The 22,225-nt window shown below is 39.1% G+C and overlaps 1 protein-coding gene across 1 annotated transcript in view; it reads left to right on the top strand.

Annotated features, from left to right (window-relative positions):
* The window catches only part of OVOL2 (ovo like zinc finger 2), a 52,374-nt gene that overhangs the window by 12,249 nt on the left and 17,900 nt on the right, over positions 1-22,225 (top strand). Inside the window, exon 3 of the mRNA XM_044663426.1 lies at positions 9,426-9,615. Coding sequence (XP_044519361.1) covers positions 9,426-9,615 — 190 coding nt within the window. The remainder of the gene's footprint in view (positions 1-9,425; positions 9,616-22,225) is intronic.

Here is a 22,225-nt window from a genome sequence, read left to right as displayed (position 1 = left end):
ATTCTGTTTGTGAGAAGAGCAAGCTAGAAACTTTGCATGTTTTTAAAATGAAAGCTGAGATTCAGTAGCAAGCTGGACAGTCTGCAAGACAACTTTTAAGCCCCTGGGGTTTTGCCACTAACCACTCTTCTTCTTTTATGTTTTCTCTCCCTGTATCTAGGGAGAGACAGTCTCATTGGCCTGGCTCTGTTTATTTTGCACCCTCAGGACAGTGTGTCCTTTTCACTTAATCAATCTTTCAGACAGCTCTGCAGTTGGGATCAGAAGCTCTGGGTTTGAAACCCGGCCCCGCCACATTCTCACTCTAGGATGACCTTGGCTTACAGATGACAATAAAAGCAACTCACAGTTTCCTAAAGCTTTCAGGCAAAGAGGATTTTTTCTCTTCTAAAAGCCAGTGAAAGTACCATTATTCCAATTTTAGAGAGGAGGAAATTTTCCTGGATCTCAAACAGTTAAATAGTGTATTGAGGGATAGAGAGCAGGGCTAAAGACAGGAGGACTTGAGTTCAAATTTGGCTTTAGACACTTGGAGTTGAAGTCACTTAAGTCCAATTTTGCATAGCCTTTGCTGCTCTTCTGCCTTGGAACCAATACTTAGTATCGAGGGCTTAAAAAACAAACACACCGAAACTAAACAAAAACAAAAACACACAGGTTTTCTTGACCCCAACTAAAAGAGTGCTCTGCCTTTCAAGTAACTGAACTGCTCCAGAAGCCTTGTTTTCTTCCTCTGTAATATGAAAGTGTAGACACCTTTGCTCTCTGTTAAATTTGTAAGTAAGTGGCTATATCTTAAGTAACTGGTAAGTGTATTCCAGTGAGATCTGGTCCCAGAGCTGAGATTAAAGAAGATGTGTTTGTCCTGAGAGAGAATGTGCAGCTCCTAGAAACCTGACACTTGATGGTTGGATGGTCCTTGTGGAACTTTTAGGGAAAAAGTCTATATAAACTTAAGCAGAGAGAAAAAAATGTGGGCTTGTCTGCAAGGGAGGCACCAAGAAGAAAGGGACTGACTGGCTCTTTTTTACCTATTTGGGGGAAAGAAACCACATAGTTCCATTTGAAAGCATTCTTTAAGCATTCAAAGCCAGTTACAATTTAATTCTAACTCAAATAGCGTTCATTTAGCCAGTTACGGTGGTAGACAGGGGATGCAAAGACAAAAATGACGACTAATATTTTAAAGAGTTCTTATTTTATTAGAAAGGTTGTGTGTGTTTGGAAAGGTTTGGTTTTTTTTAAACCCCATACCTTCTGTCCTTAAACCCATACTAAGTATTGGATTGGTAAGGGGTAGGCTGTGGGGATTATGGGGGCCTGGCTCTTTATTCACTGAGCCCCACCTCACTGCCCCTGTTAGGGAAGAATTTTGAGAACAACTTAATTATCTCTGAGATTCAAAAAAAAAAAAAAATGAAATGGTCTCAGAAGTTGATAAAATTGATTGTTTCCAACATACTTTGTTCATGTTATTGAACCTTTTAAAAAATAGTTAATGGGGCAGCTAGGTAGCTCAGTGGATTGAGAGCCACGTCTAAAGACAGGAGATCCTGAATTATGATCTCAGACAGTGCCTTACTGTGTGACCCTGGGTGGTAAATCACTTAACCCGCATTGCCCAGCCCTTACTACCCTTCTGCCTTGGAACCAATACATAGTATTGATTCTAAGGTGGAAAGTAAGGGTTTTTTTAAAAAGTAGTTGAGGGCAGATGGGTGGCTCAGTGGACTGAGAATCGGGCCCAGAGATGGGCCGTCCTGGGTTCAAATCTGGCTTCAGACACTACCTAGCAAGTCACCTAACCCCCATTGCCTAGCCTTTACCACTCTTCTGCCTTAGAACCAATACTCAGTATTGACTCTAAGATGGAAGGTAAGGATTTTTTAAAAATGTAGTTAATAAATAGACCAAATAAATGATGATGGGATTAGGGCTACCTAATCTGGCAATGGAGATAAGAGATGGGGTGGGGTGAGTAAAGTAGGAAAAATAAAACCTCAGAGCATAGTTAGTTTCTAGCCAATATATTCCATAAACTGAAATGATTGCTGAATTAAAACAAAGCTATTTTTGCCTAATGATTTGCTATTACATCTTGGGGTCTTATTTTCCCTCCCTATAAAATGGGGATAATTTATTTGCCTGCTTTTATGGACCTGAGAAAAACTGTAGGACCTGAAGGTTTTGGCAGAAGGAGAAATGCAGAAGTACACTCTTGGTCCTAGAAGGGAGAAGAAAGGTCACACTTGGTGAACAGGAATACATAGTCATTGTTTGGCACTGTTGGAGTCTCTTATCTTTTCATGATGCTGATTATATCCTGGCATTCTAAAGGCCTTTATTTTCTTGGGTGTGAATGTCACTTCTTTAGGCATCTTTGACTGGACCAAATGAGAATGCAAGAAAGAAACCCCATTATTTGTCTGTTTTGAAATGGGGATTTTCCAAAATGAGAAACTAATATAATATAACAATATAAGTAACATAACATAATGTAAAGTAATATAATGTAACATAATGTAACATGACATGATATAATATAACATAACAACATAACATGATATAATATAGCATAATGTAATATAATACAATACACCATGATACGATACAATATAATATAATGTATTGTAATATAATATGTCTTCCCAGGTGATAGCAAACTACCACAGACTGAGTGGAGAAATCAGTGAAGATTTTGGCCCTTTATTCTTTTCCTATACTGTGATGTGAAGGCCTCTTGGATTTGCTGTATCATCTACCTTGATTTTCAGTGGACCCACTCTTTCTATTGAGTTCTCTGGATGGGTCCTTTAATGGGTCTGATATTGAGACTTCTCCCATTTCAAAACACAATTGATGTATGCCCTTTACCCTATATAATTTTTATCTATAAATAAATAAATCATAAAATTTAGGGTTGAAAGGGACTTCAATGACCCTCAAGGCTACCATCTAGAATTCAACCTGTTCTTAGACCCATATAAAATGAGTCTCCTCTGCAAAATACCTGACCCATAGTCTATCCAGCCCTCTCTTGAAGACTTTCAGTGAGGTCATTTCCTGGGCATTCTCCAGCTTATCAAATGTCCTACCTAAAAATCAGGTCAGAACTGAATACCACATTCCAGACTCTGACCAGGGCAGAATACAGAAGCACTCTCGCTTTCCTAGCCCTGGACCCTATATCTTTCTCAAAGTAGTTTATAAATTTTTTTTTTTGTAGCTACCCTGTTGCATTGTGGACTCCTAATGAGCCTTGCAAGTCATGAACACCCCCCCCCACACACACACACACACAAGACTAACTTCTTATGTCCATAAGTCTCCTGTCCTGTATTGTACTTTCTTAGGAGGTTCCCTGGAGGGTCTACTCAACTTCACAGAGACTTTTTTTTCTGGTTTTGTTATTGTTATTATTTTATTCCAGAGCAATACTCAGATTATCTGTTATGCCTTGGCTTCATCAGTACCATACAACTTAATTGTGTTTTATTTTAATTTTTTTAATTTAGAATTGTAAGTATTTTCTTTTGTAGATTCTTCACATCGTATGAATTGCATTCTAATCTTTTGGAAATTAATGATTTATTTCAACACATCAGTCAGCCAACATTATTTGATAGAGCTCTGATTATGTGCCCAGTGCTGTGGCCAGTGGTGGAGATACTGAGACAAATGAAATAGCCTCTGTCCTTCCAGGGGCACCCCTCAGTTTCTTAAGAATTAAATATAGCCCTTCCTCCATAAGTACCTTTCTGTTAAAAACCAAAAAACTGTTAAATAAAACTTTTCTGTACATTTGTGACTTGACAGGAATATAACTTTGCAGTCGTGGATTTTGCCGTTGTTATCAGGTACATAGGAAGGATACACTTTTGAATTTCAGTAACTTGGAGCAATTAAGTGTCCGTTGTGTTTGACCTGAATTCTGTTGTCTCCTAGTGTTTTCATTTGCATTATTGCTACATGCTGGGTGAATTTCCTCTGCTTTCTTCACTCAATGCAGCTTAGTTTTATTAGATTACTTGTTAGTTCTGCTTCCTATTACCCTCTGCAGTCTTAACCCATAGGCGAATGAATGAGTGAATGAATGAATGAATGAATGAATGAATGAATGAAAAAGTATTTATTGAAGTTTGTTATGTGCCAGGCAATTTTCCGAGCCCTAGGGTTACAAATACCAAAGCGTGGAAAAGCCTTTCCCTCAAGAAACTTCTATTAAAATAATGTCCAACTGTACTCATTTGGGGTTTTCTTGGCAAAGATACTTCAGTTGGTTTGCCATTTCCTTCTCCTTCCTGTCTCATTTGACAGATGAGGAAACTGAGGCCAGCAGGGTTAAGTGACATGCCCAGGGCCACACAACTAGTTTGCCATTTCCTTCTCCAGCTTATTTTACAGATGAGGAAACTGAGGCCAACAGGGTTAGGTGACTTGCCCAGCTAATAAGTGTCCAAGGTCAGATTTGAACTCAGGTAGATGAGCCTTTCTGACTCCAAACCCAGCCCTCTATCCACTGTGCCACCAAATATCACCTATATACAGTTGACAGTTAAATCCCTGGAAGCTGACAAGGTAACTTAGAGTCAGAGTATTGAGAAAGAATGTTGCAAAATTGTAAAGAAAGCTTGATCTCAGTGGAGAAATATGAAAAGATACCTCCTCTTGTTCCTTTGCAAAGGTCAGGGTTTGCAGGTATAAAAAGAGAGTGTGTGTAACATCTGATTTTTTTTTAACCTTTGTTGATAGATTTCACTACATTTTTTCCTAGTCTTTCTCTTTTTATATAAATGCTTTGTTGCGGGAGGGGAAACAGAGGGAATACAAGGAGAAATTTGGGGAAAGTAAAGACAAAAGAAATGAAGAGATTGAGTGGAAATCAGTCCTTTCAGTATCCTTGTGAAGAAGAAGTTGACCTAGTTAGTCCTGGGTCCTAGGTGGAGACGTTTCACAAGTGGCTTGATTCATTTGACCAGTCAGTCAAAAAACTGGCATTTCTTAAATGTCAGTTATGTGCCAAGCATTGCACTAAACACATTTAATAAATACTTTCTATATCTAGTTTACCATACTGTTGCATTAGGAGAGAAAAACAAGACACTTGCCCTGTCCTCAAGATCTTTAAGTTTAATAGGAGATTTAAGACTCATCCAAAGAGAAATAAATAAGAAAAAAAAATAGGTATGTAAAGGAAGTACAAAATATTATGAGATTAGATTTAAACTTGAGTTTGAAAGATTTCATTTCAGATGGCAGTAAACAGATGGAATGACTTCACTCCAGGCATTGAGAACACTGGACTGGGGAAATATTTGGGAGATACTTAGTAATCCATTTGGGGCATACATAGTATGGAGTATGAGAAGTATATTATAAGGGGCAGTTGGGTAGCTCAGTAGATTGAGAGCCAGGCCTAGAGATATGGGAGGTCCTAGGTTCAAATCTGGCCTCAGACACTTCCTAGCTATGTGACCCTGGGCAAGTCACTTAACCCCATTGCCTACCCTCACCACTCTTCTGCCTTGGAGCCAATATACAATATTGACTCCAAGAGGGAAGGTAAGAGTTTAAAAAAAAAAAAAAAAGAAGTACATTATAAGATAAGGCTGGAAATGTTGGAATTCGACTTCATTAATATTTATGTTATTATCATAAATAGTATAATGACTAAAAATGGACTTGCCCATTTTTAATCCTTACAATAGGAAGAATTAGTATATATATATATATACATACATATATATGTATGTATATTAAAATTGGGGTTTTTTTTACTCAATAAGAGAGTTATAAAGTAATTGTGGTCACCAATTTTAAAATATTATAACTTAAGTCAAAATGACTTTTAGCACATTTTATTTACAAAGAGAGGTGGAAAGAGTGAAATAGGGAAATGCAGATAGAGAGAAAGATTCTTAACAAGCCTACCAGCCCTAAGAGTTTCTCCCGGGAAGTAAAGTCCAGTTCAGCACCCCAGCAGGAGGCTTCCTCAGGTCTCATCTTCCTGTGGAGCCTTCAGCCAGAAGCCTACCAGCACAGCCTCCTCTATAGTCAGAGCCACTCACCCAGCAAGCTGACACTGGATCCAGGGAAAGAATTTCCTCCAAAACCAAGGCAGGAATCTCAGCCACTCTCTCCAAATGCCAGGAAAGGAATGGTAAAGGGCCATGCTCTTTTATGCTCCTTTTTCACATCATTTCCTGTCTCTTCCCCTTCTTCACAAAAATCTTTCAATTTGCTTAATCCTGGGCATCCCTCTTTGGAGGTGAGAGTTTTTGACTTGTGAACTCTTTTACTTAAGTGTTGAGTAGGGGGGCTTTGAGTTCTTGATTGAGTTAAAGGTTGCTGATTGATTTCATTAAAATAGAGAAAGAGAGATAATTCTATCTTCACAATAGGCAGGACACATGTTTGAATTTCAGTAACTTGGAGCAATGATTCAGGTCATTGTGTTTGACCTGAATTCTGTTTGCCTCCTACTGTTTTTATTTGCTTTATTGTTACATGCTATGCGTATATATATTAATTTATGTTGAGGGCTAGTTCTCTCTGGAGGCAGGTTCCAGAGAAGGGAAAACAAAATAAAGGGAACACAGGGGTCCATTTGGATAGAAGGATCAAGGAGGAATATGGAAGATACCACAAATCCAGTTTTATTGAGAATTGAGACTAGTATGTATAGGAAATTTCGCTCTAGTAACTAAAGCATTACACTATCATGAACCAATAAGGAGTTAGAAACATTACAACATAATTAACCAATCAGGAATTAGGGGGATTATAGAAAAGGGGGGCAGGCAGCTGTTTAATTTGGTCATCTTGAAATACAAAAGGTTCTTAGATCTTTGCATATATGTGTCTATGAAGATACAGCCCCAAGGTCTCTTGCTTCAAAGGAGCAGTGCTAAGGCTTTGTAGATATGGTTCAAGGCTTACTGCCTGAGGAGCTGAGCCAGACAAATATATAATTATTATATGTAATATATAATAATGTCAACATGTATAATATTTTCATTTTTAAACAATGGGGAACCATTGAAGGTTTTTGATTTAAGGTTTGGAAGAATGCATTTTTTTATGAGGATGCCCCTTTATTAGAACCATCCAGAGGGCTCTAAACTAGGGTGGGAACAGTAGGGATGCACGGCAGATATATTGTGGAGTTAAGATTGGCAATACTTGGAGACCAGTAAATGAGATGGAAGCAAGGGAATGGTCAGAGACAACATTTAGGCTTCAGTTATAATCTTAGAAGGACAGGAATGGAGTTTTTGAGGAAAGATGCTGAATTAGAGATGCTGAGTCTTTTCTTTGGCAGGAATGGATTAAGCTCTGTTATATAAATTCAGAGAAATAAGATAAGATCCTATCTTCGAGGCATTTAAAAGCTTATAATCTAGTTGCAGAAACTATACAGTTGTGAAACCCTTAGATAGCAGTTTAAGACAGCAGATAATGAAGTGTTAAATCGAGTGGCACAAATTGGAAATGTTCTAGCCAAGAGGAGGCAGAGGTCTGTTTGGAAAAGTTGTCCTGTGGAAGAGAGATCAGACTTGACCTGCTTGGCCCCAGGGGGCAGGACAGGCAACCTGGGTGGAAGTTACAAAGAAACAGATTTAGGCTTGAATAAGGACAAACTATCTAATTAGATTTACCCAAAAGTGGAATGGGCTGCCTCAGGAGCTATTGGGTTCCTTTTCATGGGAAATCTTCAAGAAAAAGCTGAATGACTGATTTCGCATCAGCTGTGTTGTTGCAAGGATTCTTTTTCTGGTTTGATTTGAACTCCATTGATATTCCTTCCAAATCTGAAATTCTGTGTGAGATGGGTTGTCTGGGAAGGCTTCATGGAGCCTGGAGGGAGAAGGGCTTGAGATGCATCTTGAAGGATGGGCACAATTTGTGTGAAGGAAAATGAGGAGGAGGCATTTCAGCATAACACCTAGTCATCCTGTTGCTGAGACAGTCACAGTTATATTCCCTTGAGAATTCTTCTGGTATAGTGAAAAACAATTTATCTTGTAGTCAATCTGGGCTTTGCCTCTTATTAACTTGAGCAAGTTATTTTCTTTCTTTTCTTTTCTTTTTTTGTTTTAAACTCCTAGTAATGCATCAGAATCCAAATGGGAATGAGGAAGGCATAAATTATTTGTATTCTGTTTTTCCTCATCTTAAAAATGTAACAACTAGTAACAACTTTTAAGACAGAAGGACAAGGACTAGGTGATTGGGGTTAAGTAAGTGACTTGCCCAGGGTCACACAACTAGGACGTATCTGAGACCAGATTTGACTCCAAGTCCTCTATCCACTGTGCTACCTAGCTGCCCCAAGTTATTTTATTTCTCTGGTCTTTTTTTTTTTTTCTTTCTTCTGGCTAAGTGATTATTAAGATTTCTTCTAGCTCTGACCATCTCTGATCACAAAGACTGATTCCTTAGATAAGCGATTGGTTCAGGCATGCAATTTCTTTTAGTAAGTAGAAAACCACTGAAAACAGTAGTTATCACTAAATAGGTTCCTTCTAGAGATTTTTTGTTTTAATGACATAGTATGGGGGCAGCTCCAGGATTTAGAAGGTCCTGAGTTCAAATTCAGCTTCAGACATTTAAGAGCTGTATGACTATCAGCTTAATTCTGTTTGCCTCAGTTCCCTCATCTGTCAAATGAACTGGAGGAGGAAATGGCAAACCACTCCAGTATCTTTGCCAAGAAAACCCCAAATGAGTCAGATACAACTAATGGAAAAACATAAAAATGACATGTGTGGCTTCAGTTTTAACCTCAAGTGACCAATTAGAGATCTTCATGGACGAGAAATTTGATGCTTTCTTATTGTTGACCTTGGGTAAGTCACTCATCCTCCGGGCCTTAGTTTCCTCATGTGTAAAACCCAAGGAATTGTACTAGTTGACCCCAAAAGACCCTTCCAGTGCAAAATCAAGGATCCTATGATTTGTCTCTGCCCTAGTGCTGCTTTTCAGACTCATTTTTAAGATGAGGAAAAACAGAATACAAATAATTTACGCCTTCCTCATTCCTATTTGAATTCTGATGCAACATGAAGCATTTGCCTGATATTTTTAGATAGTGGAAACCACATGCAGCCAAAGCTAGAGGCTTATTTTCGGCAGAACATACTTCTAAGTAAGCCGGTCCTATGCTTTCCCCCATTAGATTGTTGACCTTTTTAATCTGGTCTTTTTGGGGGAAATGTCTGAAGCCAATAGAGTGTAAGTTCCTTGAGGGCAGGAAATTTTCCTTTTGTCTTTCTAGCCCTAATTCCTAGTCCAGTGCACAGAGTTGGATCTGATTGGATGCTTGTGGAATTGAACCCAAACATCTCTTCACTCCATTCCCCCATCTCCTCCTTTCTAATCAATTCTGTTTATCAACTAACTTGGCTTCTCTCTTTGCCTTCCAGTTCACGACCGGGACCTGCAATGAAGCTATGGTGTATAGTTGTGAGCTGTGTGGCAAAGGCTTCCGTCTCCAGAGAATGCTGAACAGACACCTCAAGTGCCACAACCAGGTGAAAAGGCATCTGTGTACCTTCTGTGGCAAAGGCTTCAACGATACTTTTGACCTGAAAAGGCATGTCCGGACTCACACAGGTAAGGGGTGTGTGTGTGTGTGTGTGTGTGTGTGTGTGTGTGTGTGTGTGTGTGTGGGTGGTGTTTNGTGTGTGTGTGTGTGTGTGTGTGTGTGTGTGTGTGTGTGTGTGTGTGATGGTGGTGTTTTTAGTTTATTTTTTTATTCTTAAAAAATAATTTTTTCTTTTTAGTTAAAAAAAAGACCCAACCCTTGCCTTCTCTCTTAGAATTAATATTGTGTATTGGTTCCAAGGCAGAAGAGTGGCAAGGGCTAGGCAAATGCAGTTGTGAATTGTCTAGGGTCACATAGCTAGGAAGCATCTGAGTCCAAATTTGAACCCAAGTCCTCTCATCTCTGGACCTGGCTCTCTATCCACTGAGCCACTTAGGTGACCCATATGGTCCTTTTCTGATAAGCTTCTTTCTTACCCATTGAACCCGCCTAATACTATGTAAAACTCCCTGACAATTAATTAAAACCTAACCATGTGGGGGCAGCTGGGTAGCTCAGTGGATTGAGAGTCAGGTCTAGAGATGGGAGGCCCTGGGCTCAAATCCAGCCTCAGACACTTCCTAGCTGTGTGACCCTGGGCAAGTCACTTGACCCCCATTGCCCACCCTTACTACTCTTCCACCTAGGAGCCAATATACAGAAGTTAAGGGTTAAAAAAAACACCTAACCATGTAGGGTCAGAGTTGGACTGTATTTTCAGTCCTGTAGTGTTTTATCTTTTAAGTAAAAGGCAGTGAAATGGGTTTTATCATTGGTTCTTTGGGTCCAAGCTTTCTTCTTGAATCTAGGCAGCTTTTTGTTATTTTCAGTTCCAGATTCTCTCCCCTCCCTTGTCTGTCTTCTCCCCCATCCACTGAGAAGGCAAGATAGATGATCTCCATTATCCTTTGCTCTTTTCATTTATGTTATTTTCTTCCTTTCTTCCTTCCTTCCTTCCTTCCTTCCTTCCTTCCTTCCTTCCTCTAGGCAATGGGAGTTAAGTGACTTGCCCAGGGTCACATAGCTAGGAAGTGTCTGAGGCCAGATTTAAACCCAGGACCTCTCGAATCTTTAGGCCTGGCTCTAAGTCCACTGAGCCTCTCAGCTGCCCCCCATTATTTTATTTTTTAGAAATTATATTGTTTTTCTGGTCATCTTTTTCCCCACTTTGGACCATTTTATTCAGGTCTTCCCATTCTCCAGACATCAGCCATCATTTCTTAAAACTTTTCTCCTTTTCCAACTATCACAGCCCATTGGAGGAAACGTTCTTGGGGAGAGAGCCCTGGGCCTGGAGTCAGTAAAGAAAGCCCGAGTTCAAATGCAACCTAGGATACTTACTAGCTGTGTGATGCTGGGCAAGTTATTTTGCCTTCTTTCTGCCTCAGTTTCCTCAAGTGTAAAATGGAGATAATCACGTCACAGAGTTGTTATGAGGAGCAAAAGAGTTATTTGTGAAGGGCTCAGCAGAGTTTTTGGCACATCTTAAGTACTTAATAAGTGCCTTTCCCTTTCCTCCAGTGTAGAAGAAGGAGCACTGCCCTTGAAATCAAGAGGTTCTGCCTTAATTGAAAGTTCTCCAACTCACAGGATTGAGGGCAAGTCCTGTGATCTGAGCCTTGGTCCTCTCATCTGTGACAGGGGGATACTAAGACCCGCTCTCTCTGCCTCACAGTTATTGTGGGGACTGTGTGGGATGGTCCAGATGAAAGCATCTGGAAAAGTATGAAGAATTGGACAAATCCAAGTTACTGTGAATTATTCCATGTTCTTCTGTCTTCTTTGACTACCAAGATGGCACTGTTCCCACTGATATTTTATACAACTTTCCTGGGAAATGAGCCTAGTTCTAAATGGCACTCTGTTCTTGTTGAAAGGACAAAAACAGAAGAAGGGAGATCTTCATTCTGTTTGCGATTCTGCCCCAGCCTCCCACTCTGACCTGGCACTGCTTTCGCTTCTTGTCCCTCCGTGTCCTTATTTATAAAAGGCATAAAATTTTCCTTGTCTTCTAACCCAGAGGTGGCTCGTCAGTTAGTTGTATCTGACTCTCCGTGACCCCATTTAGGGTTTTCTTGGCAGAGATAATGGAATGGTTTCCATTTCCTTCTCCAGCTCATTTTAGAGTTGAGGAAGCTGAGATAAACATGGTTAAGTGCCCAGGATCACACAGGTAATAAATGTCTGAGGTCAGATTTGAACCCAGGACCTCCCTGTCTCTAGGTCTGGCTCTCAATCCACTGAGCCATCCAGCTGACCCCATTTTTTTTCAATAGTTGCCCCTGCATCTTCAGAGTAGATAAAGGAAATATGACAATAGTAAGTGGTGGACTTGGACAGCCTGGGTTTGAATCCTGCCTCAAATACTAGCTGTCTGATGACTGATGAATTAAGTCACTTTACTGCTCTCAGTTTTATTTTCCTCATCTCTAAAATGGGGGTGTTAAAAAACATCTTTAGCATTCCTTTGTACATTGGGTTGATAGAAGGATCAAATCAGATATTACGTGGCAGAACAATATAAATGTGAGTAACAATGATGGGGATGATGAAGAAAAATCTGGGGTGTGTGCATTTAACATAGGTGACATTATTTTTTAAAATTGGGACCTCATATTTCATTGACATAGGGATTAAAATGTTTTTTTAATTTAATTAATTTAGAATATTTTTTCATGGTTCCATGATTCATGTTCCTTCCCTCCTCCCTCCCTGAGCCGATGAGCAATTCCATTGGGTTTTACATGTATCATTGTTCAAAACCTATTTCCACGATATCAATATTTGCAGTGGAGTGATCACTTAAAGTCAACATTCCCAGTCATATCCCCATCAAACCACCATTGGGCTTTTCCAGGGAGGAAACTCCCTTTACTAATGTAAGTCACCAACTGTTCTAATTGTCTTAGAGTGGGCTGCAGTGCAGAGGTGACTGAACCAGGGGCACAGAGCTATATATACTCTTTCGATCAGATCACTCTCCAGTTTACCAAGCTGCCTCCTAAGTGACATTAATTATACAGTTAATTACATTTTACTTCAATTACAGTTAACTCTCTTGAGCAGTGGATCACATCAATAGTTGATCAATATAGACTCCAGGTTCCAGATTAAAGTCTGTAGTCCCTACATGGAATTTCCCTGGGCAGGGTGCAATGAAGGGCCTTTTTGAAATGTTTTTCTTTTCATCTCAGGTTTGGTGGATTAACATTTACTGAGTGTTCATTGTATTTAAGAGTTCTTTGGATGAAGAAAAAAAAGAGTTCGAGTGCTTAATCTGGAGTTTAGAATCTAATGAAGGAAAAGGAAGATAGGACACAGGATGATATGCTGAAAAACCCATAAAAAAAACTTTATTTGTAAATATTTATATCTCTTTGTATGTACTATAGCTAGACTGTAAGCCCTTGAGGGCAGGCCCTGGTTCTTTTTTTGTTGTTGTTTTTGTATTCCTAGCTCAGAACAGTGATTTTCACACAGTAGTTTGCTGGGTTGAAATATCAACTTAATTCAGGTGCCCCAAAATACATGTAAGGGGGAATTGAGTACATTGATAATCCTGGCTTTGCTGCTTATTTATGTGATTTTGGGCTTCAGTTTTCTCATCTATAAAATGGAGGAAGAGGTTTAGCTTAGACCTAGATGATCTCTAAGGTTCCTTCCAGTTGTAAATCTATTATTCTAGGAATTGAGGTTAAATGAGTGAACCAGCTGCTCTTATGGAAGACTGTGAAGGAGGCAAGATGTGAATAGGACTTGAAGGAGAAGGATGTGCTTGAGTTGAAGAACAGAGAATGCATTCCAGATGAGGAAATAACCAGGAATCAAATTAATTTCATTTTATTTTAGTCAATTTAATAAATATTCATAAAGTGGCTATTTTGCTAGTTTGATTCATATTGGGTTGGGTCCTTGCCCTCATGGAACTTATAGCCTATTAGGAGAGATACATAAAATCTGTAGGTTAACAAAAAACTATTAACTGCAGCCAGTAAGTCAGCCAACAAACTACTATTTGCCAGGCACTGTGCTATGGCTTGGGAAGGCAAGTTTCAAAATACAAAGATAAAAAATAAAATAAATGTATAAGAGAGATACAGAATAAATGTATAGATTCAAGGATGGAGTCAGGAAATAAATTGATCTCTTGAGAAAGAGGGGAGTAGATGATTAACAAGTAAGGTTTTTGTTTTTGTTTTTGCCTAAAAAAAGTCATCCTATGAGATATACAAGTTGGCTAGAATTTCTAGCCCTGGAAACTCAGTCCTTTCATGGTGTGCCAGGGCTTGAGCTCCATTCTCTCTATTTCTATGGTTTCAGTTTAAGGTTTAAGGAGTAAAAATCTACCAAAAAAAAAACCAAAACCAAAAACAAAAACAAAAAGCCCTCAGCCCCAATTAACACCTATTGGACTGACCCTGACACTCAAGAGTGTGGTGGAGCAGTGCAGTTTATCCCCCATTCTTGCCCTTTGGCCCTGGCTGGCTGGCAGAGAGAAAGGTGTGGCCTGAATACACAGTGGTGAGCCTGGTGCCTGGTGCTCTGAGTCCCACTTGGGGCTGAAACATACAGAATCATGTAGATCTTGGCATTTTGAGATTTTGCTTCTGCATATTTTACTTGAGGATAATGCAAATGGCTCTTTTATAGAAGAAAAACTAGCATGTATAGTATTAAATAAAAATGATATTAATACATTGCCTTTATCTATGGTAGCTAGGTGGTGCATGGATAGAATGTTGGGTCTGCAGTCAGGAAGACTCATTTTCCCGAGTTTAAATCTGCCCTCAGATATTTTTTGGGTGACCCTGGGCAAGTCACATAACCCTGTTTGCCTTAGTATTCCTCATATGTAAAATGAGCTAGAGAAGGAAATGGCAAACCACCCTACTGCCTTTGCCAAGAAAACCCCAAATGGGTTCAGAAGTGGTCTGAAAATGACTGAAAAACAACATTAATCTTTCTTTTTTTCTCTCCAGAAGGTTTTATGTATGTATGATCTTAATGTAGGAGAAGATAATTCCCACTCAGCTGATTGTAGTCTAAAGCAGAGATTTTCAATTTGTAACTGTAAAGGGAAGCAGATTAAAATGACACTGAGAAATGTTTAACAAAATAAAAAATAGATATACAGTATAACATAGATAATATTAACTTGTGGTTTTCTTAGTCAATATGTGGCTTGCAGGGATCCTTAGGTAGGGTTTAGTGGATGGTTTCTATGAGTTTGACACCGCTGGGCTAGAAAACTGGCAAAACGTGGATAACAAATCAAATCAATGATGTTGCTTAAGACAATTCACTATTTAATCAATTATAACTTTAAAAGAGCTCGTAATAAATTGGCAGATTGACTTAAATGAGTTTCCCCTCTTCTTCTTGTTCTAATTCAGTTTTTGGTGGAGGTACCTAGTAGGTATTGAAATGGTAAGAGGGAAAAAAAAAAACAGATGGCCCGAGTGATTCACAGACTTCCATCCAGTGACATTGTTTGTCAAACAAGACCTGCCATCTCTTTGCTCCTGGCATTTTTCTAGTTGTCCTCCATGCCTGGAATGTTCTCTCAGCTCATTTCTCTCTACCTCCTGGATTCTTTGACTTCACTCAATTTGCAATTCAAATCCTACCATCTACAGAAAGCCTTTCCCAGTCCCCCTTATTTCTAGTGCTTTCCCCCTATTAATTATTTCCTATTCATCCTGTCTTATTTGTATATCACTGTTCACTTGTTCTCTCCTCCATTAAACTATGACCTCCTTGAGGGCAGGGGTTTTTTGTTTTTCTTTGTTTCCCCAGGGTTTGAGGATGCCTGGCATGTTGTGCGCTTAATGATTTTTTATTGGCCAACTGCCTGGATAACCTGCCCAGGAACAATTAAAAACTGTGCCCAAGATATAAAAATAATCACTTGGGATTCCTTCCTAGCAGGAGGAGAAGTCCCTCTTCAGGTCTCTCTACTACTTAAGGCATTCAGTTCTACTCTTGTATAAAGTCATATATTACATGATATGATATATGATATGATATAATATAATATAATATAATAATATAGATCTGTGACTGAAGTTTGAGGTTCTGGGGGCAAATAGGTAGTTAAATAGAGTAGGTCTAGAGATATGACCTCAGATACTTCCTAGGTGAGTCACTTAATTCCCAATACCCAGCCCTTATCACTTTTCTGCCATGAAACTATTATACCGTATTTTTTTCAAGACAGAAGGTAAGGTTTAAAAAAAGAAGTTTGAAGTCCTTCCCATTTTCTGGTCAATATACAAGTTGACCAGCATGAAAGATCCCATTATGGGCTAAGCAGAAGGCACCATATTGTAAGGGAGAGAACTTGGATCTCTCATCAGAGGACCTGGGTCCCCAACTGCCAGAAGGACCTCAGGAAAGTTAAAGTCTCTTCTCTAGACCTCAGTTTCCTTATTTATAAAGTGTCTCAAAGTGTTTCAAGCTCAGTATCCAGGACTGCCAGCCCCAAATTGCCTTACCAGAATTTCTAGAAAACGTAACGAGACAATTAATATTTGTTTTTTATTATTAAATATCTTCTTTGTTTCATGATTTGCTACTGTGCCACTGTAATTATGATATGTTGACTAACAAAACAAATTGACTAATAGAACAAATGTAGGCTCAAAGTCTTTCTTTCAGCAAGGGGTATTTTCCTTGCTTAGATGAAAAACACAGATAACTATTCATTAAAGTTCTGGTTGTCAATATTAGCCGAGGTAATAAAATGGGGAAACTTATGGTCACCAGAAGTATTTTGTCAGTGAAATGAGGGAACGTAGTGTCCAGAAGAGTCTCACACCTCTTCCATGGGCATAGTTCTAGGTTAACTTGGCAATCCAGACTACGTCCTCATGCTGGCTGCCCTATCTAGGTTCACAGGGAAGTTCCAGCACCACACAATTACATTGGTTTTCTCTCAGAGCACTAGAGAATATTTGGTTGTGAAGGATTATACATTTTTTGCTCACTACTTCAGCCCCTAATAATGTGTTTCCATTTACACAAAAACAGACATTCATAATTGTAATGCTTTTTGGTCTGAAATATAGCGATTTACTTAATGATTAAGAAAAACCCCATTAAATGTCAAAGTACTCATATGGAAGCAAATGCAGGAATAATCCTGGATTTTACTCTTGTTTCAATGCAGCCATTATCTGTTTGGGAGACCGGGCACACAGAAAAATGCTAAGGAGACACAGGAATAAGAAAAACTTAAGTGTGGTCTATGACTCTAGAATTGTAAACTTTCAGATCCTTTTTTTGTCTCAGGAGTGATCTAAAAAACTTTTTGGTGAACTTGGCTTTTATGTTGCTCCATAACTTGGACTACTAGGCTGAGTTCATCCATGTTGTATTTTACTAATACCTTAGTAGGCTTTGACCAAGCTAGTTATTCTATTCCATGAATTCTCTAATTCTCTGCTTTCAAACTATCTGTCTGCTTAGTTAAGCTTATTCCACAACAACAAGTGTAATATCCCTTCCTTCTGGCATCAAACTTAATCAGTGCAATTCTGAAAACTTCCCTTTCAGCTCTCACTTTTATCTTATGGGGTCAGGCTGCAAACAACCCCACCTTAAACTCATAATTAGTAACCAAATTCTTATATCTTCCATCTTTAATCAGATAAATATGTGCCATAATGATAGCATGAGTCTGGTAGTCTTTTCTTTTCCTTTTACTACTAAAGTTTGTCAAATTCAAAATGGTCAACTGGCTATCTTAGAAGACATTGAGTTTAACAATTTCATTTTATAGGAAACTAAACCAGAGAGAAATTAGTTGATTTGACTAGTCAGTGGTAGCCATGATAGCTAATTGGTGTCTGAGGCATCTTTGGAATTCAGGTTTTTTGGTCTCTAGCCCAGGCCTCTCTATCCACTAGATCTCTTAGTTGCCTCTTAAAGGTGTGGCAGATATAAGTAACAAAAGAACAATCTGAGTGTAGCAACTGGGATTTATAGAATGTTAAAAGACCTAGTTTAGAGGGCAGTCTTGACTCTGGAGTAGATCCTTTTGGATGATTTGTGAAATGACATAAAACTATTGCACAGGATGAGAATGCAAGACTAGGTTGTGCTGTGAACTGTTGGAGGATGAGTGGTTGAGATCAAATCCATTAAATGTCAAAGTATTATATCTGTTATTAATCAGGATCAGGAACAGAGACGTGTTTGTTTTGTACAGGATCCCATTGTAAGAAAGCAGATAGTCAGTATGAAGTGGAAAGAATGCAGAAGAGAGAAGCAGGAAGACTTGAGTTTATGTAGTATGCTCCTCCTGATACAGCCGTGTGATCCTGGGCTTTAAACTCTCTGAGCTATTTGGCCTCCTTATCTTAAAATAAGGATGATAGTACTTGTCCTGTCTATCCCATAGTGTTGTCCTGAAGAAAGTATTTAGTAAACTTTCAAGAGCTCTAAAAATGTAAATTGTTGTTTTTAGCTAGTTGAGGTTTTTAAAATATTTTTTTGTAGAATTATCCTATTTGGAATCTGAATGCAGGCCAAGACATACTTTATTTCTTCACTTATTTCATGTTCCCTTTCACAAAAAGACTAATATGGAAAATACATTACACATGTAAAATCTATATAGGATTGCTTGCCATCTCAGGGAAGGGGGAGGAGAGAAGAGGGAGGAGAAGAATTTGGCTCAAACTTTTTTAAAATAAAGGGTAAAAAATTTTTTTTCATGTAAGTGAAAAAAATTAGTTAAAAAATAATTATTCTGTTTAACCTTTCAAAAAGAAAGTTTTATCTTCTGCAATGAAAATTGCACTTCCATGTCAGGCGCAAACATCTTGGGCTTAATTATTTTCTGTAGAAGTGACTTTTTGGAAGATTGCTTTCATATTAAACCCACTCCTCTTTTTCTTTTTGCTTTTCTTTGTTGCTCTCTTTATCTCTCCATCTACTCTTTTCCTGTTCTTTGGAATTGTTGCTCTCTTTATCTCTCCATCTACTCTTTTTCTGTTCTTTGGAATTGTTGCTCTCTTTATCTCTCCATCTCTCCATCTACAATCCTGTACAAATTTATCCCTTTGGGACAGCTATATAGTGGATAGTTTTGGAATTGGGAAGACCTGGGTTCAAATGTGGCTCCAGATCCTTCCTAACTGTGTGACTCTGGGCATGTCACTTAACCCTGTTAGCCTAGCCCTTTTCTGCCTTAGAGTTGTTACTAAGAAAATAAGAGTTTAAAAAAAAAACCAAAAACTAATTCTACCCCCTACAATCCTGGTCACCTCCATCAAATGCCTTATAATACGTCTTGCTTAGCCCATGTCGGAATCTAGCTGGAGGTGGTGCTGTGTCACAAGGAGGGGCACACAGCAGCAAAACCCTTCATCGTAATGGGGCAGTTAACATTTCAGTTGGCCAGCCCCTCTTGTGGAGCACTGCATTTTTCTGTTCATGCCAGCATCCTCCTAATCATCCAGGTTGGTTGCCCCTGTGCCATTCTCTCTTCCCTCCTTCCCAGACCCCACATGTCTTGTCAGTTGCCAAATCTTGTCATTTCTGCTTTTGTGAATCTCCCACGTTCCTCCCCTTGGGTCCACTCACACAGCCATCTCTCTGGGTCAGCTCCTTCCCTTGACATGCCAGGGATATTGCATTATTCTCCTCAGTTGCTCTCTCCCTACTCCAATCTATCCTCTACTCAGTGGTCAGAATGATTTTCCCTAAAGCATGAATCTAATCAGTTCATTCTTCCTCCTCAGTGAGCTCCAGTGTCTCCCTGTTGCCTTTATAATCAAACAGAATAAATTTCTCTGTTGGGCAGAGAAACTTGACTATGCTTCAAGATGCTTTTCAGCTGCTGCCTTCTCCATAAGGACCTTCTTCTCTCCCTAGTGCTTGCCTTCCCCACTCTCCACCTCGAAAAAATTTGTCTTATTTTATTTGCATAAACCTCTTTATATTCGTAGGGCAGTTAGGTGGCTCACTGGATTGAGCACTGGCCTTGGAATCAGGAAGATTCATGTTCATGAGTTCAAATCTGGCCTCAGAAACTTATTAGTTGTGTGACCTGTTTACCTCAGTTTCTCCCCTGGAAGATGAGCTAGAGAAGGGAATGACAAACTACTCCATTATCTTTGCCAAGAGAACCCCAAATGGGGTCACAAAGAGTCAGGCAAGACTGAAAAATGCCTGAAACAACAACAACAACAACAACAACAACAACAACAACAACAACAACAACAACAACAACAACAACAACAACTTGGCTTGTTCATATTGTTTTCAACAGCTATACGCTTGTAGTGTCTTCTTTTTTTTTGCTTTTATATCTCTAGAGCCTAGGACCCATCCTGGCATATAGTAGTCACTTGAGAAATGCTTGTTGATTTTTTAAAAATAAATTTTTATCAATATATTTTGTTTTTACATTGCTCCTAGGTTTTTTTCTCCTCCCAAAGACTCATCCTCCATAATAAATGATATTTTTGAAAAGCAAAAACCAATCAGCAAAATCAATCAATTTTGAAAAAAATGGAAAAAAAATCTGAAAATATATTTAGTATTCCCACAGGCATGTACCATGCCCGCATATTCTGCCAAGAATTAGAGAAGGGAGTTTTCTCTTGTCTCTCCTTTTGCTTGTTCTTTGTACTTTTGCAACATTCACTTTTGATTGTTTCGTGATTTTTGTCCAGCTCATTCTTGCCTAGGGAGATGGGTTGCTATTAGTAGTTATCAAATCTTGCTGTCTTCCCTGATTTAACCTCAATAAGCTTACGCCTTGCTTGATTGTACATAATAGTGAATGTTATGCCTAACGTATAATCACCAGAAACATTCTGGCACAGCCTGCAAGGGCTAATGGAGTCTGTGAGTAGAATACTGGAGTAACTCTCAAAGATCCTTCCTGTAACGTATTGAGAACAGGACCCTTTGGAAATAGAACCTTTACCCTTTTAGACTAAGTGAGGGTCCTATTGGCCCAGAGCCTGGGATGTTACTGCTGACATGTCAGGTTCAGATATTGCTGCAGAATAGACAGACCCTTAAGTCCACTGCCCAGCCAACCTTCCTGGTCAGTGGAAAATCTGTATTTTAATTTTCAGGTTAAGTTAATTACAGAAGTACAGATCGGTCATACAGTAGCTAGAGCATCAGGTCTAGAGTCAGGAATACCCAAGTTCAGATTTAGCTTTAGGTATTTACTAGCTGTGTGACCTTGGGAAAGTCACATAATAACCTTCCTGTTTACCTCAGTTCCCTCATTTGTAAAATGAGTTGGAGAAGAAAATGGGAAAGTACTCCAGTATCTTTTGCCAAGAAAACACCAGATAGGATCCCAGAGATTCAGACCTGATTGAAATGACTAAACAACAAAAACTACAGACTGGTTGCCAGAATTTTCTAGCTTTATATTACTCCTCATCACACATTCTTTAGTCTAGTGTTCGGTGGAGGAAGACAAATGGATCTGTTGTGTCTTAATCCGTAGCATTTCGTTTCCCATCTTTGGGGCTTTGAAGTCAAGTATAGAATTTTATTATTAACTAATAACATTATTTATGTAAATATTAACTAATTTACATCTCTTATGATCCCTATAGCTTAGATAGCACTTCCTAGATGAGATTTTTGATTACTCTCCCCTACACACATACAGACACTCTTGATTCTAGAAGCTAATGCTTTCTCTTCCTCTTGAAATTATTTCATATCCACTTTGTGTGTGTTCATCTGTATATAGGAGATGCCACTCCAGTGGATCATACTCGGAGACAATACAGCCCTCACTCGAGGGTAAGGGTGCTCTTTCCAAAGGGTCCTGTCCTCAATACGTTACAGGAAGGATCTTTGAGAATTACTCCAGCATTCTAGTCAGAGGCTCCATTAGCCTGTGCAGGCTGTGCCTCAATATTTATGGTGATTATACGTTAGGTATAAAATTAGCTACTAGGTCAGGTACCAGTTTGTCTTTTGTCTTTGTATTCCTGGTCTGTAGCAAAGTGTTTGGCATATGGTAGGGACTCAATAAATGTTGATTGACTTCTTTGTTGTGTGAAAAAGCTGAAGCAGCTAAAGAATGATGCCTGTTAATGATCTACTGCTAATTGAGATGGTGGGCAGTCTGTATTGTGTGGTAGGGAAGGTAGCTGGGTAGCCCAGTGGATAGAGCACCTCAGATATTTCCTACCTGTGGGACCTCAGCCAAGTCATTTAACTGCAGTTGCTTAGCTCTTGACACTTTTTTGTCTTAGAATTGATACCAAGAGACAGAAGGTAAGGGTTTAAAAAAAAAAGTAGGATAGGTCCATAAGGTGATATAGGGATGCATGGATGATGGAGTATCATTTCCACCTCTAAAATGTAGTCTTGATTGTGAGCTCTTTCTCCCTCCCTTGCTTCCCCTACTTCTCAAATGTGTAATATTTCTTTAAAGTGGATAACTTTTAGGAAAAATAGGTGGAGGACTGGAGGGGTTAAAAGACACATCTGGCTCATAGGAGTAATTCTGTACCATGAAAAGCTTTTTCGAGAGTCCTCATGAATGAGAAACAGGGAGGGAGGAAGGGAGGGAGGGAAGAGAGACAGAGACAGAGACAGATGGGGGGGGGGGAGAGAGAGAGACAGACAGACAGACAGACAGACACGGGG

The sequence above is a fragment of the Gracilinanus agilis genome, chromosome 2, assembly GCF_016433145.1.
Source record: "Gracilinanus agilis isolate LMUSP501 chromosome 2, AgileGrace, whole genome shotgun sequence".
Lineage (NCBI taxonomy): Eukaryota > Metazoa > Chordata > Mammalia > Didelphimorphia > Didelphidae > Gracilinanus > Gracilinanus agilis.
The sequence above is the reverse complement of the archived record's forward strand: the minus strand, read 5'-3'. Positions and strand labels throughout refer to the sequence as shown.